Below are 27,831 nucleotides of genomic sequence, written 5' to 3'. Positions count from 1 at the left end.
TTACCACAGTTTAAGTCGGAAATTAAATTTTTAGGTCTATGCTCAAAACGTGAATAAATTGATTATAACTAATGCGTAAATATAATGTAGTGCCATAAAATCCCCTGATTTCCTGCAGTGGTTCAGATGGAGGTTTGCTGGTTATGGTGGTTTGGTTACAGCTGCTAGATGCTGTATTTATTTACTGCAGAAATGATGTTCTTCTCAGTGTTTCTGTCTCATTTTCCAGCACAAATATCTAAACATTCTTAAATCGAGATGTGTCTTCAGTCACTGCAGGCTTCAGATCTCTGTGAGGTTTCGTTAGGAACTGCTTCAGTTCTGCTGTGTTCTGTACATCTCACTTCTACCCTCTAGAGGCGCTACACACACACACACACACACACACACACACACACACACACACACACACACATAGACTAAATGGTTTTTATACTGTACAAACGGTATATTCTATCTCCTTACACTAACCCTACCCCTAAACCTGCCCATTACACACAACTTTCTGCATTTTTACATTTCCAAAAAAACTCATTCTGTATGATTTATAAGCTTGTTTACCCATGGGGACCTCAGTTTAGGTCCCCACTGTGACACGAGTCCCCATGAGTCTGTGTGCATTCAGGTTGAAGTCCCCACCGGGATAGAAAAACAGGTACACACATACACACACACACACACACACACACACACACACACACACACACACACACCATCAGAGATGATCAATGAACCATCAGACATTAGGTATGCTTGTTTCAAATGGGATTTCAATGGAATATAATGACTCTAAATGGCAGTAAGTATATTAGCTCGACGTTTAATCTTTTACACGGATCATCTATTATATTGGATGATCATGATGATATTCTATGATGAACTAAATTAATGAATCTTCAAATACTGTAATAAACTTCTTTAAAAACATTTCGGATGATTCGAGCACTTTAGAGCATTCAGTGACTTGGACATGAAGGTTTCAAACAAACACAATCTCTTGATATCATATTCAGATATTGTTCCTGACAATTATCTAAAAAAAAAAATACATGATAGTTTCTAAGGAGTTATTTTAGTATTATTTACATACTATCATAGTTTTATTCTTATTTTGAATTAGCATTTATTTTTATATATTCAGTTTTCATTTTACTTTCAACTTAATTCTTTGTATTTTTATGGGATTTTGACTTCTTTTAATTTTATTTAATTTTATTTGTATTTATTTACAGTTAAACATTTTTGTGCTTTGCAGTTTTTTTTTCATCTAGTATTTGATTTAATTTCAGCTTTATTTCCATTAACAGAAATGTTTTTATAGTTTTGGTTAAGGATAATAACCCTGGATTAAAGGCACAGACTATTTAGGTTTATTTTATTTTAATTCCATTTTCAGTTTTAGTTTTTAATTTATTTCCAGTTAGATATTTTAGTGCAACATTTCTAATTTATTTTTACTTTAAGTTTTTTATCTAATATTTAGTTTTATTTTGTTACAGCTTTATTTCAATTAACACAATTTTTTTATGTTTTTAGCTTTAGTTGGTGATAATAACCATGGATTAAATGCACAGACTATTTAGGTTTATTTTTAATTTTATTTTTAATTCAGTTTCAGTTTTTATTTATTTCCAGTTTGACATTTTAATGCAATATTTTTTATTTCATTTAGTTTTTTATATATAAAAAATATAGCTGTGTTTCACTTAACACAAATGTATTGTTTTGATAATGATGATCACCCTGGACTAAATGTACATTCCATTTATTTTAATTTTGTTTTTATTTTATTTTCATTTTTAGTTTTTAATTTGCTTCCAGCTAGATATTTTAGTGCTTCAACTTGAACATATTTCAATTTATTGCCATGCAACATTCCAAGTTTACTTTATTTTTCATCCAAAATTTATATTTTATTTGGGTTTATTTTATTTTTTATTTATGTCCAGTTAGACATTTTAGTATGACATTTCAAATTTTTGTTTAGATTAAGTTGTTTTATCTGATATTTTATTTTATTTCAGCTGTATTTAACTTAACAAAAATGTTTTCAGTAGTTTGATGATAATAGCCTTGTATTAACCAGAGTTAATAAAAGAGCGAGTTTCTCATCTGATGCCACTGTTCGGTTTGTGTTTGTGCAGGAGATGGTCGTGCCGAACCACGTGTGAATGGAGAACCGAGCCGCTGCGATCATCATGAACATCAGCGCTAACGTCTCAGATGTCCCGTCCACACACAGTCTATGGGAAGTGGTGACGATCGCTAGCGTCTCCGCCGTGGTGAGCCTCGTGACCATCATCGGGAACGTTCTGGTGATGCTGTCCTTCAAGGTGAACAGCCAGTTGAAGACGGTCAACAACTATTACCTGCTTAGCCTAGCCTTTGCGGACCTCATCATCGGCGTGTTCTCCATGAACCTGTACACCTCATATATCCTCATGGGCTACTGGGCTCTCGGAAGCCTAGCCTGTGATTTATGGCTAGCGTTGGATTATGTGGCTAGTAACGCCTCTGTGATGAACCTACTGGTTATTAGCTTCGATCGCTACTTCTCTATAACCAGACCTCTGACGTATCGAGCCAAACGCACGCCGAAGCGAGCGGCCATCATGATCGGATTAGCTTGGCTCGTGTCTTTCGTTCTCTGGGCGCCACCGATCCTCTGCTGGCAATATTTTGTGGGAAAACGGACGGTTCCTGAACGACAGTGTCAGATCCAGTTCTTCTCCGAGCCTGTGATTACTTTCGGGACGGCGATAGCCGCTTTTTATTTCCCTGTATCCGTCATGACTATCCTTTACTGTCGCATATATAAGGAAACCGAGAGACGCACTAAAGATCTCGCCGAGCTTCAAGGCGTAAACTCTTCGCCGAACTCCAGTGGCGAGACTCAAACCATTCGCTCGTGTTTCGGCTGCAAGCAAACGAGCGAAAGCATACAAAACTCGACTCCTAAACCGGCCGAGTTCAACAGCTACGCTTCCTCCGAGGACGAGGAGCGATCGACGTCTCCCGGCGTCTTCCAGGCGTCCAAACGCAAAGCCGACGAGCAGAACTACTTCAGAACAAGTCCTACCCTGGTGAAGAAAAATATGCTAAGTATACTTGCAGCTAGACTAATTCAGTACACTTCAAGTGTGTTAATGATTAGTTAAAGGTGCAGTGTGTAATATTTAGGAGGATCTGATGACAGAAATGCAATATCATACACATAACGATGTTTTCAGTGGTGTATAAAGACCTTACATAATGAACCGCTATGTTTTTATTACCTTAGAATGAGCCATTTTTCTCTACACACACCGCGGGTCTGCTTACATCGACATGTTTCTACGGTGGCCCTGAACGGACAAACACGTTTCATCACTATGTTGTTCTTCGTGTAAAGAAGCGAGCTAAAGTCAGTGAATAAAACACTGACACAATGATGAACAAGTCACAATAATATTCCCAATACCATCGTTTTACTGAATAATCAAGTAAACCTTAATTTATCTTTGTAAAGAAACCTCATTGTTTAACTGGCTACTCTCTGCTGTCTGACGACGACATCACTTCCTGTCGGCCACCGTAACTTCTATTGGGTGCAATTCACAAACTCACCCCTAGATGCGCTAAAACTTACACACTGCACCTTTAACTTGAAGTGTGCTATTTTGGATCAACTAATTTTGTACTATGTATATTTTAGTTGTAATTAAATTGTAGTAAAGCATAACTTTTAAGTGTATTTAGTGTACTTTTGTGTGCTAAACTGGAACAACTTCAAGTACTTTAAGTATATGCCTTTGTCGGGACTAATTACATGCTTGATTAGTGATATTAAAGTGTACTTTATTTGCGTTACAAGTAAATTACAAACTCATTGTGAGTGTCTTCGAAACATACAAGCAATATATCATAAGTGTATTATATTTGAGTAAAAAGTATATGCTCAGTAATACCTTTGGCTTATTCCAAATATTACAAATTGCACACTTTGTCTTCAATAACAAATGCACATTAATAAACAAATAATGCTTAGCTATACTTTGTACAACATACTATTGCATACTATAACATTTTCAGCACACAGTTAAAAATATACCTAAAATTTATTTTTAATAAAGTGCAAATAAATACACTTTTAAAAAATAAACAGACTTTTCACTTCAAGAATTTTTAGAAAATATACTTAAGTACAAATTATTTAAAAGTTGCATTGTGAAAATAAGTAAAAGCATGATGCTAATATACTTTTAATATATTTAAAGATAGTAATAATTTTTGTTAGTATATTTGCAATGTACTATTGAAAAAGGGAATATATTTCTCAAATACACACTTTTTTTTATTAGGGTACGCGGAGCAAGAAGTGCGTCTCGTACAAGTTCAAACCAACCGTTCCACTAAAGAACACCAACGGAGACGCAAAACCCTCGTCTTTCTCATCCGCCGAATCCGTGAACGCACCGTCCTCCTCGTCTTCCTCCAAACCCATCGACTGCACGCTAAAGAGCCAGATCACCAAGAGGAAGAGGATGGTGTTGATCAAAGAGAAGAAGGCGGCACAGACTCTAAGTGCCATCTTGCTGGCTTTCATCCTCACCTGGACGCCGTATAACATCATGGTGCTGGTGTCCACCTTCTGCTCCGACTGCATCCCGCTCTCGCTCTGGCATCTGGGATACTGGCTGTGTTACGTCAACAGCACTGTCAACCCCATGTGTTACGCGCTCTGCAACAAAACCTTCCAGAAGACCTTCCGCATGTTGCTTCTGTGCCAGTGGAGGAAGAAGCGTGAGGAGGAGAAGCTGTACTGGTGCGGGCAGAACCCGACGGCGGGTGGCAGACTCGCCTGAGACCCGCCTGAGACCCGCCTGAGATACGCCTGAGACCTTCAGCAGACTCGCCTGAGAGCCAACTGAGACCCGCCTGAGACTCTCCTGAGACCTTCGGCAGACTCGCCTGAGAGCCGATTGAGACCCGCCTGAGACTCTTCTGAGACCTTCGGCAGACTCGCCTGAGACTCGCCTTAGAGCCGACTGAGACCCGCCTGAGACTCTCCTGAGACCTTCGGCAGACTCACCTGAGAGTCGCCTGAGAATCGCCTGAGAGTTGCCTGAGACTCGCCCGAGACCTTCAGCAGACTCTCCTAAGACTCGCCTGAGATTCGCCTGAGATCTTCGGCAGACTCGCCTGAGACTCGCCTGAGACCTTTAGCAGACCCACCTGGGATTCGCCTGAGACCCACCTGAGACTAACCTGAGACCTTTGGCAGACTTGCCTGAGAGTCGCCTGAGACCTTTAGCAGACTCTCCTAAGACTCGCCTGAGACTCTCCTAAGACTCGCCTGAGACTTTCAGCAGACTCGCCTGAGACTCACCTGAGACTTGCCTGAGACTCACATGAGACTTGCCTGAGACCTTCGGCAGACTCGCCTGAGACTCGCCTGAGACTCGCCTGAGACTCGCCTGAGACCTTCGGCAGACTCGCCTGAGACTCGCCTGAGACTCGCCTGAGACTCACCTGAGACTCGCCTGAGACCTTCGGCAGACTCGCCTGAGACCTTCGGCAGACTCGCCTGAGACTCCAGTTTTACCGTCAACTGAAAAGTTTTGATTTGAAATGTTTCTGAAAGAGTCTCTTCTGCTCACCAAGGCTGCAATATATGTTCATTTTCAATGGTAGCATTATCGGCCTGATAAGAAAATTTTGCTGACATATTAAAGCCGATGAACAATGTATTATTTCCTTCCGCTAAGACACTTCAGATGTGCGCTGTTCAACATGATGCTTTTGAATTGCTTAAAATATGATTGGAATCACTTTAAAAAGGAAAATCCAGTTAAAGTGCAACATGCAGCACAAGTCTATCATATATGCTATATAAAATCATAATGAGAACATTATGGTAGGACTTTTGTTTTTGTAATCATGGTTACAATCATAATAATTTGGATTTAGATTTATTCACCAATATATTGGTTATCGGCTTTCAAATATAAAGTATTATTGTTATCGGCAAAAAATTTATATCAGTGCATCCCTAAAAATTGTGAAATTATTCCAATGTAAAACATCTCGGTTACATATGTAACCCTTGTTCCCTGAAGGAGGGAATGGAGACGTTACGTCAAAATGTCTGACGAATGGGGTCTCGTCCGAGAGCCCAATCACCTTCGAGTTGCAAAAAATGAGCCAATGCTATGCAAAGTACCTTGCGGAATTTGCATCGCGAGCTCCGCCCTGCTGTGTGGGTATATAAGGAGCAGCGTGTGCATTCTCACATTCATGTTCTTCGCTGAGGAGCCGAGAGGTGTGTCCTGGCTGTTCAGCGGTACAGCGGTTGTGGCAAGGGGACGTAACATCTCTGTTCCCTCCTTCAGGGAACGAGGGTTACATATGTAACCGAGACGTTCCCTTTTAGTCAATCACGTTCTACGTTACGTCAGAACGTCTGATGAATGGGGTCCTATCCAAAATGCCACAATGACGGTCTTCCAGTGCCTGGCGCAAGCCTCAGCTCCCTGTCGTGAGGCCAGCACAACCGAAGGGCTAAAATTAATGTTAGTTAGAGTTACCAAGGTACATTGAATGACACCAAGCAGGTCCTACTTACTGGCTTAGATTATAGAATCTCACAAATTTGTTAGGCGTCGCTCAGTCCACAGCTGTACAAATGTCTGCTAGCAAGGAGCCATGCGCCAACGCCCTGGAGGAAGCAACACTCCTGGTCGAGTGTGCTTTCACCCCTAGGGGGCATGGCAGTCTTTGGGCTTGGTAAGCCAAGGTAATAGCATCCACTATCCAGTGGGACAACCTCTGCTTGGAGACAGCCTTTCCCTTCTGCTGGCCTCCGTAACAGACAAAGAGCTGGTCTGAGGTCCTGAAACACTGAGTTCTATCTACGGACATTCAATTTAACATTCAGCAATATTATTGATCTGCCTGCATTGGCACCATTATATGAGAACTGAACTGAGCTGGACGATGACATCATGGTTGTCTCTAGAGTGGCCATATATATATATAAATGAACTAAATTAATAACTTTTTTACAACAAAAATGAAACATCACTGAACTTAAGCTGGACTGTGACGCTATTTTCTTCTGGAAACAAACTTTGTTGCATCATTTTCCTGTTATCTCTGTAAAGCTGCTTTGAAACACTCTGTAAAAAGCACTGTATAAATAAATGTGACTTGACTTGACTACGTAAGCGTGAAGGCCGCGTACTGGAAAGAGCAGTGCTAGGGTTGGGTCTGCCTTCTCCAGGGGCAGCGCTTGCAAGTGATCCCTGACGGGAGTGGTGGGAACTTTGGGCACATATCCCAGCCAGGGTCTCAGGGTCATGTGAGAGTTAGCCGGCCCGAATTCCAGGCACGCTTCGTCAACTGAAAATGCCTGCAGGTCCTCTACCCTCTTGACTGAGGTGTCAGGAGCGTTGTCTTCAAAGAGAGGAACTTAAGCTCCACTGAGAGCAATGACTCAAAGGGAGTTCTCTGCAGTGCAGATAGAACCACTGAGAGATCCCAAGAGGGTATCTGCGGGCCGGGCGGATTGAGCCTACTAGCTCCTTGCAGGAACCTGATGACCAGGTCTTGCTTCCCTACTGGCTTAGAGTCAAATCATGGTGAGCTGAAATGGCGGCCACATAGCCCTTGAGGGACAGCCTTCGTTCTAACCACTCTTGAAGGAAGGAGAGCACCGACCCGATCGGACATTTCCAGGGGTCTGGTTCCACAGACTGGCAGAGGGGGCTTGAGAAGGCAGAGCGTTCTCTTGGGTGAAGACAGGGGAAGAGGGGAACGAGAGTGGCGAGTCGAGGCATTGGGTCACCCACTGTCATCTCTGCCCTCTTGGGACCCGGAGGTAGAGTTTGTGTTAGTTCTTTCTTTGACAAATTGGGTACCGCCAGCCGTGAGGCCAGCGGCGGAAGAAAAAGAGAAGGAGAACAAAAGATTCTCCTCCGGGTGAAGGACTGGTCCTGCTACCATTTCCTGAGGAACTACACACTCTAACCTCTGAGTTGGCCGTCTCAGGGTTGCCCACCGGGGCAGAATATGTTTGAACACCTCAGACTGCTTCTGGGTGGCCGAGAACTGCTGGGTGAAGTCCTCGACCGCACCACCGAAGAGGCCAGCCTGGGAGATAGGGGATTGAGGAAACGGGTTCGCTCAGACTCCCTTATATCTGCCAGGTTACAGCATAGGTGGTGTTCCTGGACCACCAAGGTGGACATCACCTGGCCCAGGGACTGTGCAGTGCACACCTCCTGCATTAGACCTGGTTCAGCACTGCCCTCGTGCATCTGTTTTAGCGCCTTCGTCTGGTGGACCTGCAGAATGGCAATGGTCTCTGTAAGCCTTAGTTATGAGAGTGGAAGAGAACTTATAGGCCTTGGACGGGTGCTTGGGGTCGCCACGCCAGGTGGAGGCGCTCTGAGGACACAGTTGCATCGCAACAGAGAACTCCACTGGGGGAACACCAGCATAGCCCTTGGCTGCCCCGCCGTCGAGGGCAGTGATAGCGGAGATAGGCCCAGAATGGTTACGGGCAGTCAGAGGTGCCCTCCACGAACTGGTGACTTCGGCACAGTGGAGGGTTCCACTCAAGCCCAATGCTCTCGGCTGAAGTTCATGAATGCGCTGCTCCTTATAGACCCACACAGCAGGGCGGAGCTCGCAATGCAAATCCCGCAGACCAATGTACTTTGCACACCACTGGCTCGTTTTTTTACATCTCGAAGGTGATTGGGCTCTCGGGCGAGACCCCATTCATCAGACGTTCTGACGTAACGTAGGCCGTGACTGACTGAAAGGGAACAGCTGTTTTCTATGTGAATATATAGTAAAGTGTAATTTATTCCTGTGATCAAAGCTGAATTTTCAGCATCATTACTTCAGTCTTCAGTGTCACATGATCCTTCAGAAATCATTTTACATTGTTTTACATTCTAATAATATTGAACTGTTTTTACTGTATTTTTTGATCAAACAAATGCAGCTTTGGTGAGGAGAAGAGACTCTTTCAGAAAGATTAGCAAAACTTTTGACCGGTAGTTTAGTTTACCCCAAATATGAACTGCCCCCCCCCCCCCCCCAAACAAAAATGTGCCATAAATGTGGCATAAAACTGGCCCATGTGAGTCTCTGAGTCTCCTGTAAATCTATACCATGTTTGCAAAGGGAATGATTGAGTTAAAGGGAAAGTTCGCAGATTTTCAACCAGCTTTGTGTCGTTATAGTGTCTGTAAATGAACGATGTGATCTAAATGAACTCACCTGAACCTGATCTCTCAGTATATTTCTCAGCAGAAAGGATGAATTAAAGCTCCAGGAATCGGACGTCTGCATTTCTGTGCTCCCAAAATCAAAAGTGCATTTTTTTACAGACAAGTTTCATTAAAAGCCCATCTTCCCAGTCGAATTCCCCCTTTAATATTTTCATATGTGTGAACTTTTCCTTTAACTCTGTCCTAACTCTTGAGTTCATCTGTAAAGCAGATGTGTGTAATCTTCGGATGTTGTGATGCTTTCACAACATTGATCCTTTATGGAAATAAACCTCCCACCATTATCAAATATGAGAGATGATGGAGATCCAGTTGTGAGAATATGATTAAAGAGATTGAGTTTCACGAGTGCAGAACAAACACACCATCATGCTTTTGCTCAGTGATGATTTCATTCATGTTTTGTTTCTGTCACAGTCTTAATAAGGGCTAATGTTGTACATTTCACAGACTTGATGTTGATTGTACCCTCTTTAAATGCCTTACTGTACCATTATAAGAGCGACAGAAGGAAACTCAGAAACAGCTTAATTTCTCCTGGTGTGATTTCATCCCAACGGATCTGGATGTTTCCTGCTGTCGTGTTGATGAAGCTGGTTTAAATGTGCCGTAAACATCTCAATGAAGGTGAACAAACATGTCAGAACTTTCTATTTTCATCGGCTTTATTGCTTGGAGGATTGAAACCGCACTGCAAAAAGCATCAGTGTTTCGGTCTCGTTTTCCAGCACAAATATCTAAACATTCTTAAATCAAGATTCATTTACTGGAGAAGCAAAGTGACTGAAGATCCGAAGAGAAGTTAATGAAAATTAAGTGAATTTGTGTTTAAAACAAGAAATAATCTTGTTTTCCCGTTGAATTAAATGCACTGACAGATATTTGTTCTTGTTTTAAGCACAAACACTTCATTTTGATACATTTTTCAGAAATAAGACTAAATATCTTCAGTCATTTTGCTTCTCCAGTAAATGTATCTTGATTTAAGAATGTTTAGATATTTGTGCTGGAGAACGAGACAGAAAGACTATAATCTGCAGTGCATCTTCGGTCTGTTAATTCCCTGTAATCGTGTGTGTGATCAGTTTTATGAGACTTTTTGCACTTCAGTACAAATAAATCTGATGTTTAAATGTTTATTTAATTTTATGTTTATAAAAAAGAAATAGATAATTGATCATCATGTGTTGAATAGGTTAATAATTCAACCCTACACTGCACAGAAAATCACATCTGGCTCAGGGTTTTTGTTTGTCTTGTTCTCCAACACAGTTATCTCCTTTAGAAGCAAAAGGACAATAAGAATTTTTTTCAGAATTTAACTGAGAAATCTAACAGAATTTTGTGAAGTTTATGATTAAAAGAAGAAAAAAGATGTTTGCCATTGAGGTCAGAAAAATAATCTTGTTTTTCCTTTTGATTCAGATTATTATTAAAAAAAAATTTAAAGTCCCCCTGTAGTCAATAATTGTATCCCTTAAAACTCATATTTGATCAGCTAAATTACATATTTAAGCGTTTGTTCCTTGAATAATTTCTTCATGCCTTAAAATATCTTGACTGTAACTCGACACCCTTGCCTCATTTAGTATGCGCGATTCTATGAATATGCAAATGAGCCCCACCTCCACTCACTCACTCACTCAGCTCAGAGATCCACTGGTTGGCGATCACACGTTGATCTGATTGGTTACAAGGTAGTTTGTGACGTCAGAAACACCAGCGATTTCAAAGCGTGTTTTTGAGACTGTCTTTGGTTCACTGCAGTTTTAAGGAGAAAATACTCAGCAATGCTGTCGACTTATGAATTTATACATGGTTTGACTTAAAGCCAGTGTTGGGGAAAGTTACTTTTAAAAGTAATGCATTACAACATTGCGTTACTCCCCAAAAAAGTAACTAATTGCATTACTTAGTTACTTTTTATGAAAAGTAATGCGTTACGTTATTTTTACGTTACGTTACGTTACTTTGTCTCACCTGGGCTGGGCTTGCTTGTTTGTTTTTTAATAACGAGAACTAAAAGTGATATTTTTGGCAAATGTTAAGGCCCTTTCACACCAAAAGTGAACTGAATACCGGTAAGCCTCAGGCTGAAGGAAATGCATATTTACGCTTGTACGGAAGAGGGCGCCGCTCAAATGAACCTTTCAGCTGCACTGCTGTTCTGGATTAAAGAACGATAATATACAGGAGAAGGAAGTTCAACACTCTTATTAAGTAATTTTTGCTTATTAGTATGGTTGAATTAGATCATTGAAGGTCAGCAGCAAAGACATTGATTAATAAAGTGAGGTTAAATACACAAAGTATATTTGTGTAATTTAATAGTTAATTCTAAAAGTTGAATTCTAAAATTCTAAAATTCTGAGATTGCATTTTACTGTTTTATTCATTTTGAGGAATACTGAATGTTTTCATGGCAGTGAGATGAGTAAATGCAAGTTCACATTTAGTCTAGAACTACAATAACCATCATGTTTACACAGCGCACACACCACCACCAACATGGGGACAGGAGAGCTGCCAGTCAATAAATGTGAAAAAGTAACTAGCGTTACTTATTTGAAAAAGTAACTTGGATATTTTATTGCAAATTGAAAAAGTAATGCATTACTTTACTAGTTACTTGAAAAAGTAATCTGATTACGTAACTCAAATTACTTGTAATGAGTTACCCCCAACACTGCTTAAAGCAGATTAAAAACACCACATAGACACATAAACAACATTAAACGCTGGATTTACTCCACAGGGCAACTGTAAGATTTTTTTTAAACATCACTAAATTTTGTGAGATTTCTCTGAAACTTCTCCAGTCAAGTCAAGTCACCATTATTTATATAGTGCTTTTAACAATACCGATTGTTTCAAAGCAGCTTTACAGAGATAATAGGAAATTAACGGAACAGAGATTGTTTTGGTTTTACAGTAAATACATCTTGTTTGAAGGAAAAATATGACAAGATATAATTAATGATTTGGTAAATTTCACAAACACATTCTGGGGACTCCATAGATTTATATTACATCTTGTGAAAAGGGGCATGATATGTCACCTTTAAATCACATTAAAAACACCACATAGACATATAAACAACATTAAAAGCTGGATTTTCACCACAGGGGGACTGTAATTAAAAACATCACTAAATTCTGTGAGATACATCTCCAGTAAATTCATCGGTAACACTTTATTTTACAGTGTCCTTGTTACATATGTTACATGTACTTACCATAGTTATAACAGTAAATTGTGCATAATTACATGCAACTAACCCTCAACCAAATCCTAATCCTACCCTAACCCTATAAGTACATGTTGTTAATTATTATTACTCAGTTCTTAAATGTATAATTACATTGTAACATTGACACCTTAAAATAAAGTGTGCCCGATTCATCTAGTTTAAAAGATGTTTAGATGCTCAGAGCTCGTCTCTGGCACAGTCTCCGGAGCGAACGACCTTGACCTGATCTGAAGGTCTCACCATCATCCAGGCGTATTTGCACAGGTGCTCTTTATTACAGTCCTTCTGCCAGTAGATGACGTTCCTGCGGTTGAGGTTCGCGCCGGCGCACGCGTCGTACCACCACCCTCCGCCCGCCACGCCCTGGAACTCCAGCTTAGCGCAGTTCTGGAAGTAGTTGTCGTTGTCCCGGTCTCGGGTGGTGAAGCGCTGGTTATCGTGAAGATAGTTCTCTGTGTCGAGTGTGAGCGCGTCCGCCGCCGTGCCCTGAAACGGACCCAAACGCAGACGGTACTGGGCGTCCTCGCCCTCCACCAGAACCGGGTCGTACTCGCCGGTCTTGGTCATCGCGTCCTGGTCCACGAGCTTGACAGCGAGCTTGTAGCGCACGGGTCCGGTGGTGAGCCGGTGCAGGTGCTCGTTGCCCAGCCAGTGGTTCCCGGTGAGCGACCCGAAGCCTTGCTTGTACTCGGACCAGGTTCTGTCAAAGTCCACGCTGCTGTTGACCGTGATGTGCTGGACCACCGTCCACCCGCCCTCGCTCATGGCACAGAACACCGCGATCGGCGAGTCTCCGGGTCGGATCAGGTACATCCCGTCCCGAACCTGCCCACCTGCACTCTGCCACAGCTCATAACAGTCCCGGGGAATCTCTGAGAGAACAATAAATAAATTAAAGCTTTATATAGCTATATATGGCTATATCATACTAAAATACTAAAATTTGTGCTGGGCAACAATTAATCGCGATTAATCGCATACAAAATAAAAGTAAAAACTGTAATATTTACATAAAGTAGTGCTGGGCAACGATTAATCGCGATTAATCGCATCCAAAATAAAAGTAAAAACTGTAATATTTACATAAAGTAGTGCTGGGCAACGATTAATCGCAATTAATCGCATCCAAAATAAAAGTAAAAACTGCAATATTTATATAAATTTGTGCTGGGCAACAATTAATCGCGATAAATCGCATACAAAATAAAAGTAAAAACTGTAATATTTACATAAAGTAGTGCTGGCCAACGATTAATCGCGATTAATCGCATCCAAAATAAAAGTAAAAACTGTAATATTTACATAAAGTAGTGCTGGCCAACGATTAATCGCAATTAATCGCATCTAAAATAAAAGTATAAACTGTAATATTTATACAAATTTGTGCTGGGCAACGATTAATCACAATTAATCGCATCCAAAATAAAAGTATAAACTGTAATATTTACATAAAGTAGTGCTGGGCAACGATTAATCGCAATTAATCGCATCTAAAATAAAAGTATAAACTGTAATATTTATATAATTTATGCTGGGCAATGATTAATCGCAATTAATCACATCTAAAATAAAAGTATAAACTGTAATATTTATATAATTTATGCTAGGCAACGATTAATCGCAATTAATCACATCCAAAATAAAAGTATAAACTGTAATATTTATACAAATTTGTGCTGGGCAATGATTAATCGCAATTAATCGCATCCAAAATAAAAGTTTGTGTTTACATAATATATGTGTGTGTGTATACTGTGTATAATTATTTAATCTCTGAGAGAACAAGCAACACCATCAGACTCTTTATAAGCATTACAAATCATTTTTGGAAATAAAACTGGAATAAAATCTAACTATCAAATCAAAATCTTGCCTTGGCACCTAACTGAAATAAATTTTTAAGTTGAAGTACTTACATTTGTAAAAAAAAAAAAAAAAAAAAAAAAAAAATATATATATATATATATATATATATATTCTTTTATATATTTTGTTGTAGAAATTTTAACTTAAACACATTTTCTTATATTTATTACAACATTTCTTCTTATTAAACATATTTATAAATACGTTGAAGTTGAAGTACTTAACATTTAAAAGACATAAAAAAAGAAATGTTATTACTAATAAATATGTTTCCTAAAAAGACATGTTGTAATAATTAAAAGAAACTGTAAAAAGAATGTTTAAGTAAAAATTTCTAAGAAAACATTCTTGACTTGATCATCTTTCATCATTTCATTAATCAGAAGCCATTATCTCTAACCTGATGTAATTATATGAGCACACCCTGAGTCCTGCTTGATCTTTGACCTCTGCTCTAATGGCTCACACTGTGTTAGTGGAGTAAAGTTATGAAAACTGCCCTAAATTCACTCAAACAAACTAGTATTTCTATATATCTGAAAAATGAGAGCCTCAATAAACACGTTTTTGAGTTTGATTTACTTGATCTTATTATATAATGACTGTGACTTCATAAAGATGCAGGACTAAAGAGATATTTGAGTATTAACTGTGATCTGACCTTTGTGTCCGAGGTTCAGGATGAGTTTGTGCTCTTCGGGCTCCAGCATATGCATGTTTTCAGGAGATGCTTCAGACGGATCACGGGCCAGCAGAACCAGAACCAGACAAACCCACAGCATCCTCATCCTCGCTCCTCGATCCGTGCGACTGGGAGAATCCCGAGAGAACGAGCCGCTCATATCAGCTCTGGACTTCAGCACTGAGGGCTTTATCTGGACTCTTCACTGTACGCCAGTTTCACTTTATCTGATTCATTTCAGCCTTTGACTCTGTGTTGCAATGACCCGATTACCAGCCGAACCCAGACCTCCGGCACTCATGTGGAGCTGACACACTCCAGAAACAGGTCAAATAAACACGTTCAAGTTGAAGTACTAACATTTCTAAAATTAAAAATAATAAAGTGAAATATATAAATAAAATATAAATATTTAAAAAAAAAATGTTAAAAGCCCATAAATCTTAAACTACAATTGAAAACTAAAAATATACATAAATATACATAAAAGTGAATTGATAATATTAATAAATACTGTTCTTTTTCTATACTGTTAATTTAGAAATTAACATTTCTATAAGTTATATTAATAAATATATATATAATATAAAACAATTAAATGAAAAAGCACATAAATCTTAAACTAAAATTGAAAACTGAAAATATTAAAATAAAAGTGAATTGAAAATATTAATAAATACTACAGTAGTATATAAAAATATATATACTGACAAATAAAATAAAATAAAAAAGGTTCCTGTTTTCATGAATATGACCAGATTGTATTTCACCTCAAATTGCATTACTGGAATGTGAAAAAGTATTTTATACATCATGGTTCATTTATGCTGATTTGAAAAATAAATTTTTCAGTACTGTATTACAGCAACAATAATGAGATATTTGGAAAATATATTGTGGAAAATATTGTGACAATATTAAACAGTGTGATAGTTGTTGAAATTCATTTTTATTTTCTGGTGATTTACAGATTTACAGCAGTGGATCATCATCAGTCATCACACATACGCCACAAGATCAGTGTTTTGATGAACTTTGTGTTTAGTGCTCTGTGTCAGGTCACTTCCGGCCTGTGTGTGTGTGTGTGTGTGTGTGTGTGTGTGTGTGTATGTGTGTGTGTGTGTGTGTGTGAGAGAGAGAGAGAGAGAGAGAGAGAGTTCGCGCGTGTGTTTGTGTGTGTGTGTGTGTGTGTGTGTGTGTGTGTGTGTGTGTGAGAGAGAGAGAGAGAGAGAGAGAGAGAGAGAGAGAGAGTGCGCGCGTGTGTGTGTTTGTGTGTGTGTGTGTGTGTGTGTGTGTGAGAGAGAGAGAGAGAGAGAGAGAGAGAGAGAGAGAGAGAGAGAGAGAGAGAGAGAGAGAGAGAGAGCGCGTGTGTGTATGTGTGTTTGTGTGTGTATGTATGTTTGTGTGTGTATGTGTGTTTGTTTGCTCTACACACATCTGCTAAATATAGATTCAGTCTCTGTCCATAAATGGGCTCTTTGACAAACACACACACACACACACACACACACACACACACACACACACGGTGTTGGGTAAGTTACAGCTTATGAAATGAAACGCAAACACATTTTCTGTTGGACTACAAAAATAATCTCTGAGTGAGATATAAATAAAATAGTTGTTGAATAAAGTCGGTGACATCATCACGCAGCGCCTCAAGCTCTGACTGACAGCGGACAGTAGACCGTCACATGCTGCTTTATTTGTACCCGAAAGGAAACAACAGCTTTAATAATAAACGACTGACGAAAAGCGGAAAACGCGCGTCGATCCGATGGAGACGCGCGTGGGATCTCGTGCGTGCGCGGGCGTTGCGCTCCTGCTGTTCGCGTTGCACGCGAGTCTCGGTCACGAACACATTAAACTACAGGAGGATGAAGAGTTGAGGACACCTGAGGAAGATCAGGTGAAGTTCAGGAGTCCTGGAGAAGATCAGGTGAAGTTTAGGAGTCCTGGAGAAGATGTGAGGGTTCAGGTGTCGGGTCGAGCTTTGGTTCCGGGAGTCAGAACTCAGGACTGGATCTCTAATGCTCGGGTTCTGCTGGACGGAGACACACACGTGGGATTCATCAGGTGCGTGAAGACATACACACAAACAAACACACACACACACACACACACACACACACACACACACACACACACACACACACACACACACACACACACACACACACACACACACACACACACACACACACACACACACACACACACACACCCACACCCACGCCCACGCCCACACCTGAGACCGTTACATTACTTTTGCGTTACCCTTTTCTCATCTGGGCTGGGCTTGTTTGTTTTTTAATAACAAAAAAAGTTATATCTTTGGCAATTGTTAAGGCCCTTTCACACCAAAAGTGAAATGAATAATCCTCAGGCTGAAGGAAATGCAGATTTACTCCTGTACAGTAGATGTAGAGTACAGTAGAGGTAGAGTACAGTAGAGGTAGAGTGCATTAGAGGTAGAGCGCAGTAGAGTACAGTAGATGCAGAGTACAGTAGAAGTATAGTACAGTAGAGGTAGAGTACATTAGAGCACAGTAGAGGTAGAATACAGTAGATGTAGAGTACAGTAGGGTACAGTAGAGGTAGAGTACTGTAGAGGTAGAGTACCGTAGTGGTAGAGTACAGTAGAGGTAGAGTACAGTAGAGCACAGTAGAGGTAGAGTACAGTAGATGCAGAGTACAGTAGAGTACAGTATATATAGAGTACAGTAGAGTACAGTATATGTGGAGTACAGTATATGTGGAGTACAGTAGAGGTAGAGTACAGTGGAGTACAGTAGAGGGAGAGCACAGTAGAGTACAGTAGAGGTAGAGTACAGTAGAGGTAGAGTACAGTGGATGAGCGCAGTAGAGGTAGAGTACAGTAGATGGGTACAGTAGATGAGTACAGTAGAGGTATGGTACAGTAGAGTCCAGTAGAGGTAGAGTACAGTAGAGTACAGTAGAGGTATAGTGCAGTAGATGCAGAGTACAGTAGAAGTAGAGTACAGTAGTGGTAGAGTACATTAGAGTACAGTAGATGTAGAGTACAGCAGAGGTAGAGTACAGTAGAGGTAGAGTACAGTAGATGAGTACAGTAGAGGTAGAGTACAGTAGATGTAGAGGTAGGGTAGAGTACAGTAGAGTACAGTAGATGAGTACAGTAGAGGTAGAGCACAGTAGAGTACAGTAGAGGTAGAGTAGAGCACAGGTAGAGTACAGTAGAGGGAGAGTACAGTAGAGGTAGAGTACAGTAGAATGCAGTAGAGGTAGAGTACAGTAGATGTAGAGCACAGTAGAGGTAGAGTACAGTAGATGAGTACAGTAGAGGTAGAGTACAGTAGATTTAGAGTGCAGCAGAGGTAGAGTACAGTAGATGAGTACAGTAGAGGTAGCGTACAGTAGATGAGTACAGTAGATGTAAAGGTAGAGTACAGTAGATGAGTACAGTAGAGGTAGAGTACAGTAGAGTACAGTAGAGGTAGAGTACAGTAGAGTGCAGTAGAGGTGGAGTGCAGTAGAGTACAGTAGAGTACAGTAGAGGTAGAGTACAGTAGAGTACAGTAGAGGTAGAGTACAGTAGAGTACAGTAGAGGTGGAGTGCAGTAGAGTACAGTGGAGGGAGAGTACAGTAGAGGTAGAGTGCAGTAGAGTACAGTAGAGGTAGAGTACAGCAGAGGTAGAGTACAGTATAGTACAGTAGATGAGTACAGTAGAGGTAGAGTACAGTAGATGAGTACAGTAGAGGTAGAGTACAGTGGAGGTAGAGCAACAGTAGAGTACAGTAGAGGTAGAGTAGAGCACAGGTAGAGTACAGTAGAGGGAGAGTACAGTAGAGGTAGAGTACAGTAGAATGCAGTAGAGGTAGAGTACAGTAGATGTAGAGCACAGTAGAGGTAGAGTACAGTAGAGGTAGAGTAGAGCACAGGTAGAGTACAGTAGAGGTAGAGTACAGTAGAATGCAGTAGAGGTAGAGTACAGTAGATGTAGAGCACAGTAGAGGTAGAGTACAGTAGATGAGTACAGTAGAGGTAGAGTACAGTAGATTTAGAGTGCAGCAGAGGTAGAGTACAGTAGATGAGTACAGTAGAGGTAGCGTACAATAGATGAGTACAGTAGATGTAAAGGTAGAGTACAGTAGATGAGTACAGTAGAGGTAGAGTACAGTAGAGTACAGTGGAGGGAGAGTACAGTAGAGGTAGAGTACAGTAGAGTGCAGTAGAGGTAGAGTACAGTAGAGGTAGAGTACAGCAGAGGTAGAGTACAGTATAGTACAGTAGATGAGTACAGCAGAGGTAGAGTACAGTAGATGAGTACAGTGGAGGTAGAGTACAGTAGATGTGGAGGTAGAGTACAGTAGAGTACAGTAGATGAGTACCGTAGAGTAGAGTACAGTAATGTACAGCAGAGGTAGAGTACAGTAGAGACAGAGTACAGTAGAGGTATCGTACAGCAGTGTACAGTAGAGTATAGTAGAGGTAGAGTACAGTAGAGCACTGTAGAGGTAGAGTACAGTAGAGCACTGTAGAGGTAGAGTACAGTAATGTACAGTAGAGTATAGTGGTGTACAGTGGTGTACAGTAGAAGTAGAGTATAGTAGAGGTAGAGTACAGTAGTGTACAGTAGAGGGCGCCGCTCAAACAAACCTTTCAGCTGCTGTTCTGGATTTAAGACCAATAGGATACAGGGGAAGGAAGTTCAACACTCTTATTTCTAAAGTCATTTTTGCTTATTCGTATGGTTGAATTAGATCATTGTAGGTCAGCAGCAAAGACATTGGTTAATAAAGTGAGATTAAATAAATACAGTATATTTGTGTAATTTAATATAGGTAATTATAAAAGTCTTGTGTAAAATTCTGAGATTGCATTTTACTGTATTATTCATTTTGAGGAACACTGAATGCTTTCGTGCAAGTGAGACGAGTAAATGCATGTTCACATTTAGTCTAGATCTAAAATATCTATCATGTTTACACAGCACGCACACACACACACACACACACACACCTAGATATAAAAGAAAAAAAGTCAGAATTTCGACTTTATATCTCGCAAGTCTGAGAAATAAATTCAGAATTGCGCAATGTTAAAGAACATTCATAAATAACGGTTTTATAATTTAATGGGAACATCAGCACAACGTTGTATTTGTGTCCTGCTCATTTCTGCAGAGAAGATGGAGGTTTCTCAGTCAGTGATGTTCCGTCGGGATCGTATGTTCTGGAAATCTCCTCTCCAACCTACAGATTCCAGCCTGTCCGAGTCGACATCACGGCTACTGGGAAGATGAGGTGTGTGCAAAGAGAAAGACGATACATTCATTCCGTGTTATTAAAGCAGTAGTTCACTGTAAAATGAAAATTACCTCATGATTTACTCTCCCTCAAGCCATCCTAGGTGTATATGACTTTCTTCTTTCAGACGAATACAATCAGAGTTATATTATAAAATATCCTGGCTCTTCCAAGCTTTATAATGGCAGTGATTTTGAAGCTCAAAAAAGTGCATCTATCCATGATAAAAGTGCATCTATTCATTAAAAAAGTGCATCTATCTATCATAAAAATGCATCTATCCATCATAAAAGTGCATCTATCCATCATAAAAGTGCATCTATTCATGATAAAAGTGCATCTATCCATCATAAAAGTGCATCTATCATCATAAAAGTGCATCTATCCATCATAAAAGTGCATCTATTTATTATAAAAGTGCATCTATCCATCATAAAGTGCATCTATCCATCATAAAAGTGCATCTATCCATCATAAAAGTGCATCTGTCCATCATAAAAGTGCATCTATCCATCGGCCGGCATTCATACTTCATCCCGCGGGAAACCTGGATCTGGTCCGATTTCCTCATGAACCCGATGGTTCTGATGATGGTTCTTCCTCTCCTCATCGTTATAAAATATTATAAAATATCCTGGCTCTTCCAAGCTTTATAATGGCAGTGATTTTGAAGCTCAAAAAAGTGCATCTATCCATGATAAAAGTGCATCTATTCATTAAAAAAGTGCATCTATCTATCATAAAAATGCATCTATCCATCATAAAAGTGCATCTATCCATCATAAAAGTGCATCTATCCATCATAAAAGTGCATCTATCCATCATAAAAGTGCATCTATCCATCATAAAAGTGCATCTATTCATGATAAAAGTGCATCTATCCATCATAAAAGTGCATCTATCATCATAAAAGTGCATCTATCCATCATAAAGTGCATCTATTCATTATAAAAGTGCATCTATCCATCATAAAGTGCATCTATCCATCATAAAAGTGCATCTATCCATCATAAAAGTGCATCTATCCATCATAAAAGTGCATCTGTCCATCATAAAAGTGCATCTATCCATCATAAAAGTGCATCTGTCCATCATAAAAGTGCATCTATCCATCATAAAAGTGCATCTATTCATCATAAAAGTGCATCTATTCATTATAAAAGTGCATCTATTCATCAAAAAGTGCATCTATCCATCATAAAAGTGCATCTATCCATTATAAAAGTGCATCTATCCATCATAAAAGTGCATCTATTCATTATAAAAGTGCATCTATCCATCATAAAAGTGCATCTATCATCATAAAAGTGCATCTATCCATCATAAAAGTGTTGCATGAATAATTTACTGCATGACTAGTGTGTAATAATGTAATCAATAAAAAAGTAACTGTAATCTGATTATGAGTATTTTAATACATAACATGGACTCAGATGATGTGTTCTGCGCTCTCACAGGGCTCGTGTGGTCGACTACATCAGGATAGCCGAGGTGATCCGACTCCCGTACCCTCTCCAGATGAGATGCATCGGCCGGCATTCATACTTCATCCCGCGGGACACCTGGATCTGGTCCGATTTCCTCATGAACCCGATGGTTCTGATGATGGTTCTTCCTCTCCTCATCGTTGTTCTCCTTCCTAAAGTCATGAACTCCAGTGATCCAGAGATGAAGCGGGTAATCAATCAAACTTTATAAATAAATAAAAGTCAAGTCGAGTCTCCTTCATTTATACAGAGCTTTAACAATATAGATCAAAGCAGCTTTACAGTGATAACAGGAGATTACAGTAACAGAGATTGTTTGGCTTTACAGCAGCTCTAGAATAAACTCATAAAACAGTAAAAAAATAAATATTAAATAAAATGTCACTGTCAGGTGTCAAAGGCCAAGGAGAAAGCCAGTGTCAGAGCCCGTCTACAGAGAGCCTGGCCACTCCCTATTGAGTCCTATTGTACCGAATGTTGGTTGTAGTTCCACCAGAGCTCCACTGGGGGCGATTGCCCATGAGTGCAGAATGAATGGGAGTCTATGGAGCTAGACGGCTAAATTTGTCTCTTTCACCCGATTATCGTTGAGAAATCTCAGATTTGATTGTAGGTTTTGCAAGTTCAACATGGGTTATAGGTCGAAAGTTGAATGAACGAGTACTTATGTCCTTTCGATTTCTTACAGGTTTAGTTGTTGTTGCCCATAACACGCTAGCATTCTGCTAATGAACGCTGATTGGTCAGTGAAGGACTGATTACGACCAGAGATACGGCTTGATGGTCTTTTAAAACAACAAAACAAAAACTCTTCTAGCTCGTGTGTTTGCCTGTGTCAGCTGTGTTGTGTTTACCTGTGACAGCTGTGTTGTGTGTTTACCTGTGTCAGCTGTGTTGTGTGTTTACCTGTGTCAGCTGTGTTGTGTGTTTGTCTGTGTCAGCTGTGTTGTGTGTTTACCTGTGTCAGCTGTGTTGTGTGTTTACCTGTGTCAGCTGTGTTGTGTGTTTACCTGTGTCAGCTGTGTTGTGTGTTTACCTGTGTCAGCTGTGTTGTGTGTTTACCTGTGTCAGCTGTGTTGTGTGTTTACCTGTGTCAGCTGTGTTGTGTGTTTACCTGTGTCAGCTGTGTTGTGTGTTTACCTGTGTCAGCTGTGTTGTGTGTTTACCTGTGTCAGCTGTGTTGTGTGTTTACCTGTGTCAGCTGTGTTGTGTGTTTGCCTGTGTCAGCTGTGTTGTGTGTTTGCCTGTGTCAGCTGTGTTGTGTGTTTGCCTGTGTCAGCTGTGTTGTGTGTTTGCCTGTGTCAGCTGTGTTGTGTGTTTACCTGTGTCAGCTGTGTTGTGTGTTTGCCTGTGTCAGCTGTGTTGTGTGTTTGCCTGTGTCAGCTGTGTTGTGTGTTTCCCTGTGTCAGCTGTGTTGTGTGTTTCCCTGTGTCAGCTGTGTTGTGTGTTTGCCTGTGTCAGCTGTGTTGTGTTTCCCTGTGTCAGCTGTGTTGTGTGTTTGCCTGTGTCAGCTGTGTTGTGTGTTTGCCTGTGTCAGCTGTGTTGTGTGTTTGCCTGTGTCAGCTGTGTTGTGTGTTTGCCTGTGTCAGCTGTGTTGTGTGTTTACCTGTGTCAGCTGTGTTGTGTGTTTACCTGTGTCAGCTGTGTTGTGTGTTTGCCTGTGTCAGCTGTGTTGTGTGTTTCCCTGTGTCAGCTGTGTTGTGTGTTTGCCTGTGTCAGCTGTGTTGTGTTTCCCTGTGTCAGCTGTGTTGTGTGTTTGCCTGTGTCAGCTGTGTTGTGTGTTTGCCTGTGTCAGCTGTGTTGTGTGTTTGCCTGTGTCAGCTGTGTTGTGTGTTTGCCTGTGTCAGCTGTGTTGTGTGTTTACCTGTGTCAGCTGTGTTGTGTGTTTACCTGTGTCAGCTGTGTTGTGTGTTTGCCTGTGTCAGCTGTGTTGTGTGTTTGCCTGTGTCAGTTGTGTTGTGTGTTTGCCTGTGTCAGCTGTGTTGTGTGTTTGCCTGTGTCAGCTGTGTTGTGTTTCCCTGTGTCAGCTGTGTTGTGTGTTTGCCTGTGTCAGCTGTGTTGTGTGTTGCCTGTGTCAGCTGTGTTGTGTGTTTGCCTGTGTCAGCTGTGTTGTGTGTTTACCTGTGTCAGCTGTGTTGTGTGTTTGCCTGTGTCAGCTGTGTTGTGTGTTTGCCTGTGTCAGCTGTGTTGTGTGTTTGCCTGTGTCAGCTGTGTTGTGTGTTTGCCTGTGTCAGTTGTGTTGTGTTTACCTGTGTCAGCTGTGTTGTGTGTTTACCTGTGTCAGCTGTGTTGTGTGTTTGCCTGTGTCAGCTGTGTTGTGTGTTTGCCTGTGTCAGCTGTGTTGTGTTTGCCTGTGTCAGCTATGTTGTGTGTTTACCTGTGTCAGCTGTGTTGTGTGTTTACCTGTGTCAGCTGTTGTGTGTTTACCTGTGTCAGCTGTGTTGTGTGTTTCCCTGTGTCAGCTGTGTTTTACCTGTGTCAGCTGTGTTGTGTGTTTGCCTGTGTCAGCTGTGTTGTGTGTTTACCTGTGTCAGCCGTGTTGTGTGTTTGCCTGTGTCAGCTGTGTTGTGTTTGCCTGTGTCAGCTGTGTTGTGTGTTTTTCTGTGTCTGCTGTGTTGTGTGTTTACCTGTGTCAGTTGTGTTGTGTGTTTGCCTGTGTCAGCTGTGTTGTGTGTTTGCCTGTGTCAGCTGTGTTGTGTGTTTGCCTGTGTCAGCTGTGTTGTGTGTTGCCTGTGTCAGCTGTGTTGTGTGTTTGCCTGTGTCAGCTGTGTTGTGTGTTTGCCTGTGTCAGCTGTGTTGTGTGTTTGCCTGTGTCAGCTGTGTTGTGTGTTTGCCTGTGTCAGCTGTGTTGTGTGCTTGCCTGTGTCAGCTGTGTTGTTTGTTTACCTGTGTCAGCTGTGTTGTGTGTTTACCTGTGTCAACTGTGTTGTGTGTTTGCCTGTGTCAGCTGTGTTGTGTGTTTGCCTGTGTCAGCTGTGTTGTGTGTTTACCTGTGTCAGCTGTGTTGTGTGTTTGCCTGTGTCAGCTGTGTTGTGTGTTTGCCTGTGTCAGCTGTGTTGTGTGTTTTTCTGTGTCTGCTGTGTTGTGTGTTTACCTGTGTCAGTTGTGTTGTGTGTTTGCCTGTGTCAGCTGTGTTGTGTGTTTGCCTGTGTCAGCTGTGTTGTGTGTTTGCCTGTGTCAGCTGTGTTGTGTGTTGCCTGTGTCAGCTGTGTTGTGTGTTTGCCTGTGTCAGCTGTGTTGTGTGTTTGCCTGTGTCAGCTGTGTTGTGTGTTTGCCTGTGTCAGCTGTGTTGTGTGTTTGCCTGTGTCAGCTGTGTTGTGTGCTTGCCTGTGTCAGCTGTGTTGTTTGTTTACCTGTGTCAGCTGTGTTGTGTGTTTACCTGTGTCAACTGTGTCAACTGTGTTGTGTGTTTGCCTGTGTCAGCTGTGTTGTGTGTTTGCCTGTGTCAGCTGTGTTGTGTGTTTGCCTGTGTCAGCTGTGTTGTGTGTTTACCTGTGTCAGCTGTGTTGTGTGTTTACCTGTGTCAGCTGTGTTGTGTGTTTCCCTGTGTCAGCTGTGTTGTGTTTACCTGTGTCAGCTGTGTTGTGTGTTTCCCTGTGTCAGCTGTGTTGTGTGTTTACCTGTGTCAGCTGTGTTGTGTGTTTACCTGTGTCAGCTGTGTTGTGTGTTTGCCTGTGTCAGCTGTGTTGTGCGTTTCCCTGTGTCAGCTGTCGTGTGTTTGCCTGTGTCAGCTGTGTTGTGTGTTTACCTGTGTCAGCTGTGTTGTGTGTTTACCTGTGTCAGCTGTGTTGTGTGTTTGCCTGTGTCAGCTGTGTTGTGTGTTTCCCTGTGTCAGCTGTCGTGTGTTTGCCTGTGTCAGCTGTGTTGTGTGTTTGCCTGTGTCAGCTGTGTTGTGTGTTTGCCTGTGTCAGCTGTGTTGTGTGTTTGCCTGTGTCAGCTGTGTTGTGTGTTTACCTGTGTCAGCTGTGTTGTGTGTTTCCCTGTGTCAGCTGTGTTGTGTGTTTACCTGTGTCAGCTGTGTTGTGTGTTTACCTGTGTCAGCTGTGTTGTGTGTTTACCTGTGTCAGCTGTGTTGTGTGTTTGCCTGTGTCAGCTGTGTTGTGTGTTTACCTGTGTCAGCTGTGTTGTGTGTTTCCCTGTGTCAGCTGTCGTGTGTTTGCCTGTGTCGGCTGTGTTGTGTGTTTGCCTGTGTCAGCTGTGTTGTGTGTTTCCCTGTGTCAGCTGTGTTGTGTGTTTACCTGTGTCAGCTGTGTTGTGTGTTTCCCTGTGTCAGCTGTGTTGTGTGTTTGCCTGTGTCAGCTGTGTTGTGTGTTTACCTGTGTCAGCTGTGTTGTGTGTTTCCCTGTGTCAGCTGTGTTGTGTGTTTGCCTGTGTCAGCTGTGTTGTGTGTTTCCCTGTGTCAGCTGTGTTGTGTGTTTACCTGTGTCAGCTGTGTTGTGTGTTTACCTGTGTCAGCTGTGTTGTGTGTTTCCCTGTGTCAGCTGTCGTGTGTTTGCCTGTGTCGGCTGTGTTGTGTGTTTGCCTGTGTCAGCTGTGTTGTGTGTTTCCCTGTGTCAGCTGTGTTGTCGACGCCTCGAGAGGAAAGAAAGTGCAGAGCTGAAAGCACCAGAGTGACTGAAGGATTGCTGTAAAGCAGTATCTCTGGTCGTACGGTGTGTATGACGTTATTGACATTTTAAAAGACTTTTTAAAGCAAATAAGTGACTCTAAAAAATCTAACACCCAGCAGTGTGGAATTTCTTTGCATCTCCTTTCGAATACAACATTCAAATTACTAGACAAAAAATTATATCCTGAGAAAAGTGGATTTTGAGGGGTATAGCGCCATAGACCTCCATTCATTCTGCACTCGTCCTGTGAGCGCCCTCATGTGGAGCCAGAGTGGAACTGCACTCGTCCTGTGAGCGCCCTCATGTGGAGCCAGAGTGGAACTGCACTCGTCCTGTGAGCGCCCTCATGTGGAGCCAGAGTGGAACTGCACTCGTCCTGTGAGCGCCCTCATGTGGAGCCAGAGTGGAACTGCACTCGTCCTGTGAGCGCCCTCATGTGGAGCCAGAGTGGAACTGCAGCCAGTTCAGAAGCCGGAAGTTTACTGAGAGTGGAAGTTCTCCCCTTATCAGACATTCTCTGGTTGTGTTTTAAGATCTCACTCGACTGTTTCTGCGCTGCAGATCATGTTAGAATGAATCAATTTATATGTTTTGGCATTTATACATGTTTGATCATTATTGATGATGTGCTTTGGTCTGAAGGAGATGGAGCAGTCCATGAACATGCTGAACTCAAACCAGGATCTTCCTGACGTCTCGGAGATCGTGACCAGGTTCTTCTCTCCGCCTAAAAGCCACGGGAGAGCAGGGGGCGGGGCCAGGGCCAATGTGGGCGGGGCTCAGGCTGCAAGGGGTGGGGCTTCGAATGTAAGGGGCGGGGCTCCGAGGCGGAGATCAAAGATTAATACGGCCGTGACATATAGTGAATAAAAGGGCTAATTACTCATTACCAACTAACTCTACAGGTTACTCTGAAGAACACAATATTTCTGTCAGTCAGATCATCTGTTTATTAACTAACATTAACAAAGGTAATATATTGTGTAAAGATGTTGCTGATTGTTTGTTTGTTCATGTTAGTTCCATTAACTCATGTTAACAAATGAGACCTTATTGTAAAGTGTTCAATTTATTTACAGTAGCTATTATTATAAAGTATCATACATGTTTAAAGAAAAATGAATAAAACTTTAAATAAATAAATACAAGTATTTCTTGTTTCTTTGTTTCCTTTCTTCACAAATTATGTTTTGTTGTTTTATGATGGTCCCTAGTGTGTGTGTGTGTCTGAGTGAGTGAGTGAGTGTGTGTGTGTGTGTGTGTGTGTGTGTGTGTGTGTGTGTGTGTGTGTGTGTGTGTGTGTGTGTGTGTGTGAGTGAGTGAGTGAGTGAGTGAGTGAGTGAGTGAGTGTGTGTAAATGTGTG

The 27,831-nt window shown here is 41.3% G+C and overlaps 3 protein-coding genes across 3 annotated transcripts; 2 read left to right on the top strand and 1 right to left on the bottom strand.

Annotated features, from left to right (window-relative positions):
* Positions 1-2,216: 2,216 nt before the first annotated feature.
* Positions 2,217-4,844, top strand: chrm5a (cholinergic receptor, muscarinic 5a; the record flags this gene model as incomplete). Its single annotated transcript, XM_081394295.1, has 2 exons — positions 2,217-3,083; positions 4,341-4,844. Exons 1-2 carry the CDS (start codon positions 2,319-2,321, stop codon positions 4,842-4,844), a joined length of 1,269 nt encoding a protein of 422 aa, XP_081250421.1. The 5' UTR covers positions 2,217-2,318.
* A 6,812-nt stretch (positions 4,845-11,656) lies between these two features.
* LOC308707790 (fibrinogen-like protein 1-like protein) lies at positions 11,657-15,256 on the bottom strand. The gene is made up of 2 exons (XM_081394453.1): positions 15,060-15,256; positions 11,657-13,404 (listed from the first exon to the last, which is right to left on the bottom strand). Exons 1-2 carry the CDS (start codon positions 15,238-15,240, stop codon positions 12,710-12,712), a joined length of 876 nt encoding a protein of 291 aa, XP_081250579.1. The 5' UTR covers positions 15,241-15,256; the 3' UTR covers positions 11,657-12,709.
* A 944-nt stretch (positions 15,257-16,200) lies between these two features.
* On the top strand, positions 16,201-27,625 carry emc7a (ER membrane protein complex subunit 7a). Its single transcript, XM_081394222.1, has 4 exons — positions 16,201-17,156; positions 20,248-20,367; positions 21,828-22,047; positions 27,110-27,625. The coding sequence occupies exons 1-4, from the start codon at positions 16,858-16,860 to the stop codon at positions 27,335-27,337; spliced, it is 867 nt and encodes a 288-aa protein (XP_081250348.1). The 5' UTR covers positions 16,201-16,857; the 3' UTR covers positions 27,338-27,625.
* The last annotated feature ends 206 nt before the right edge of the window (positions 27,626-27,831 follow it).

This window comes from Scardinius erythrophthalmus, assembly GCF_964197995.2.
Source record: "Scardinius erythrophthalmus genome assembly, chromosome: 19".
In the NCBI taxonomy this organism is placed as follows: domain Eukaryota; kingdom Metazoa; phylum Chordata; class Actinopteri; order Cypriniformes; family Leuciscidae; genus Scardinius; species Scardinius erythrophthalmus.
The sequence above is the reverse complement of the archived record's forward strand: the minus strand, read 5'-3'. Positions and strand labels throughout refer to the sequence as shown.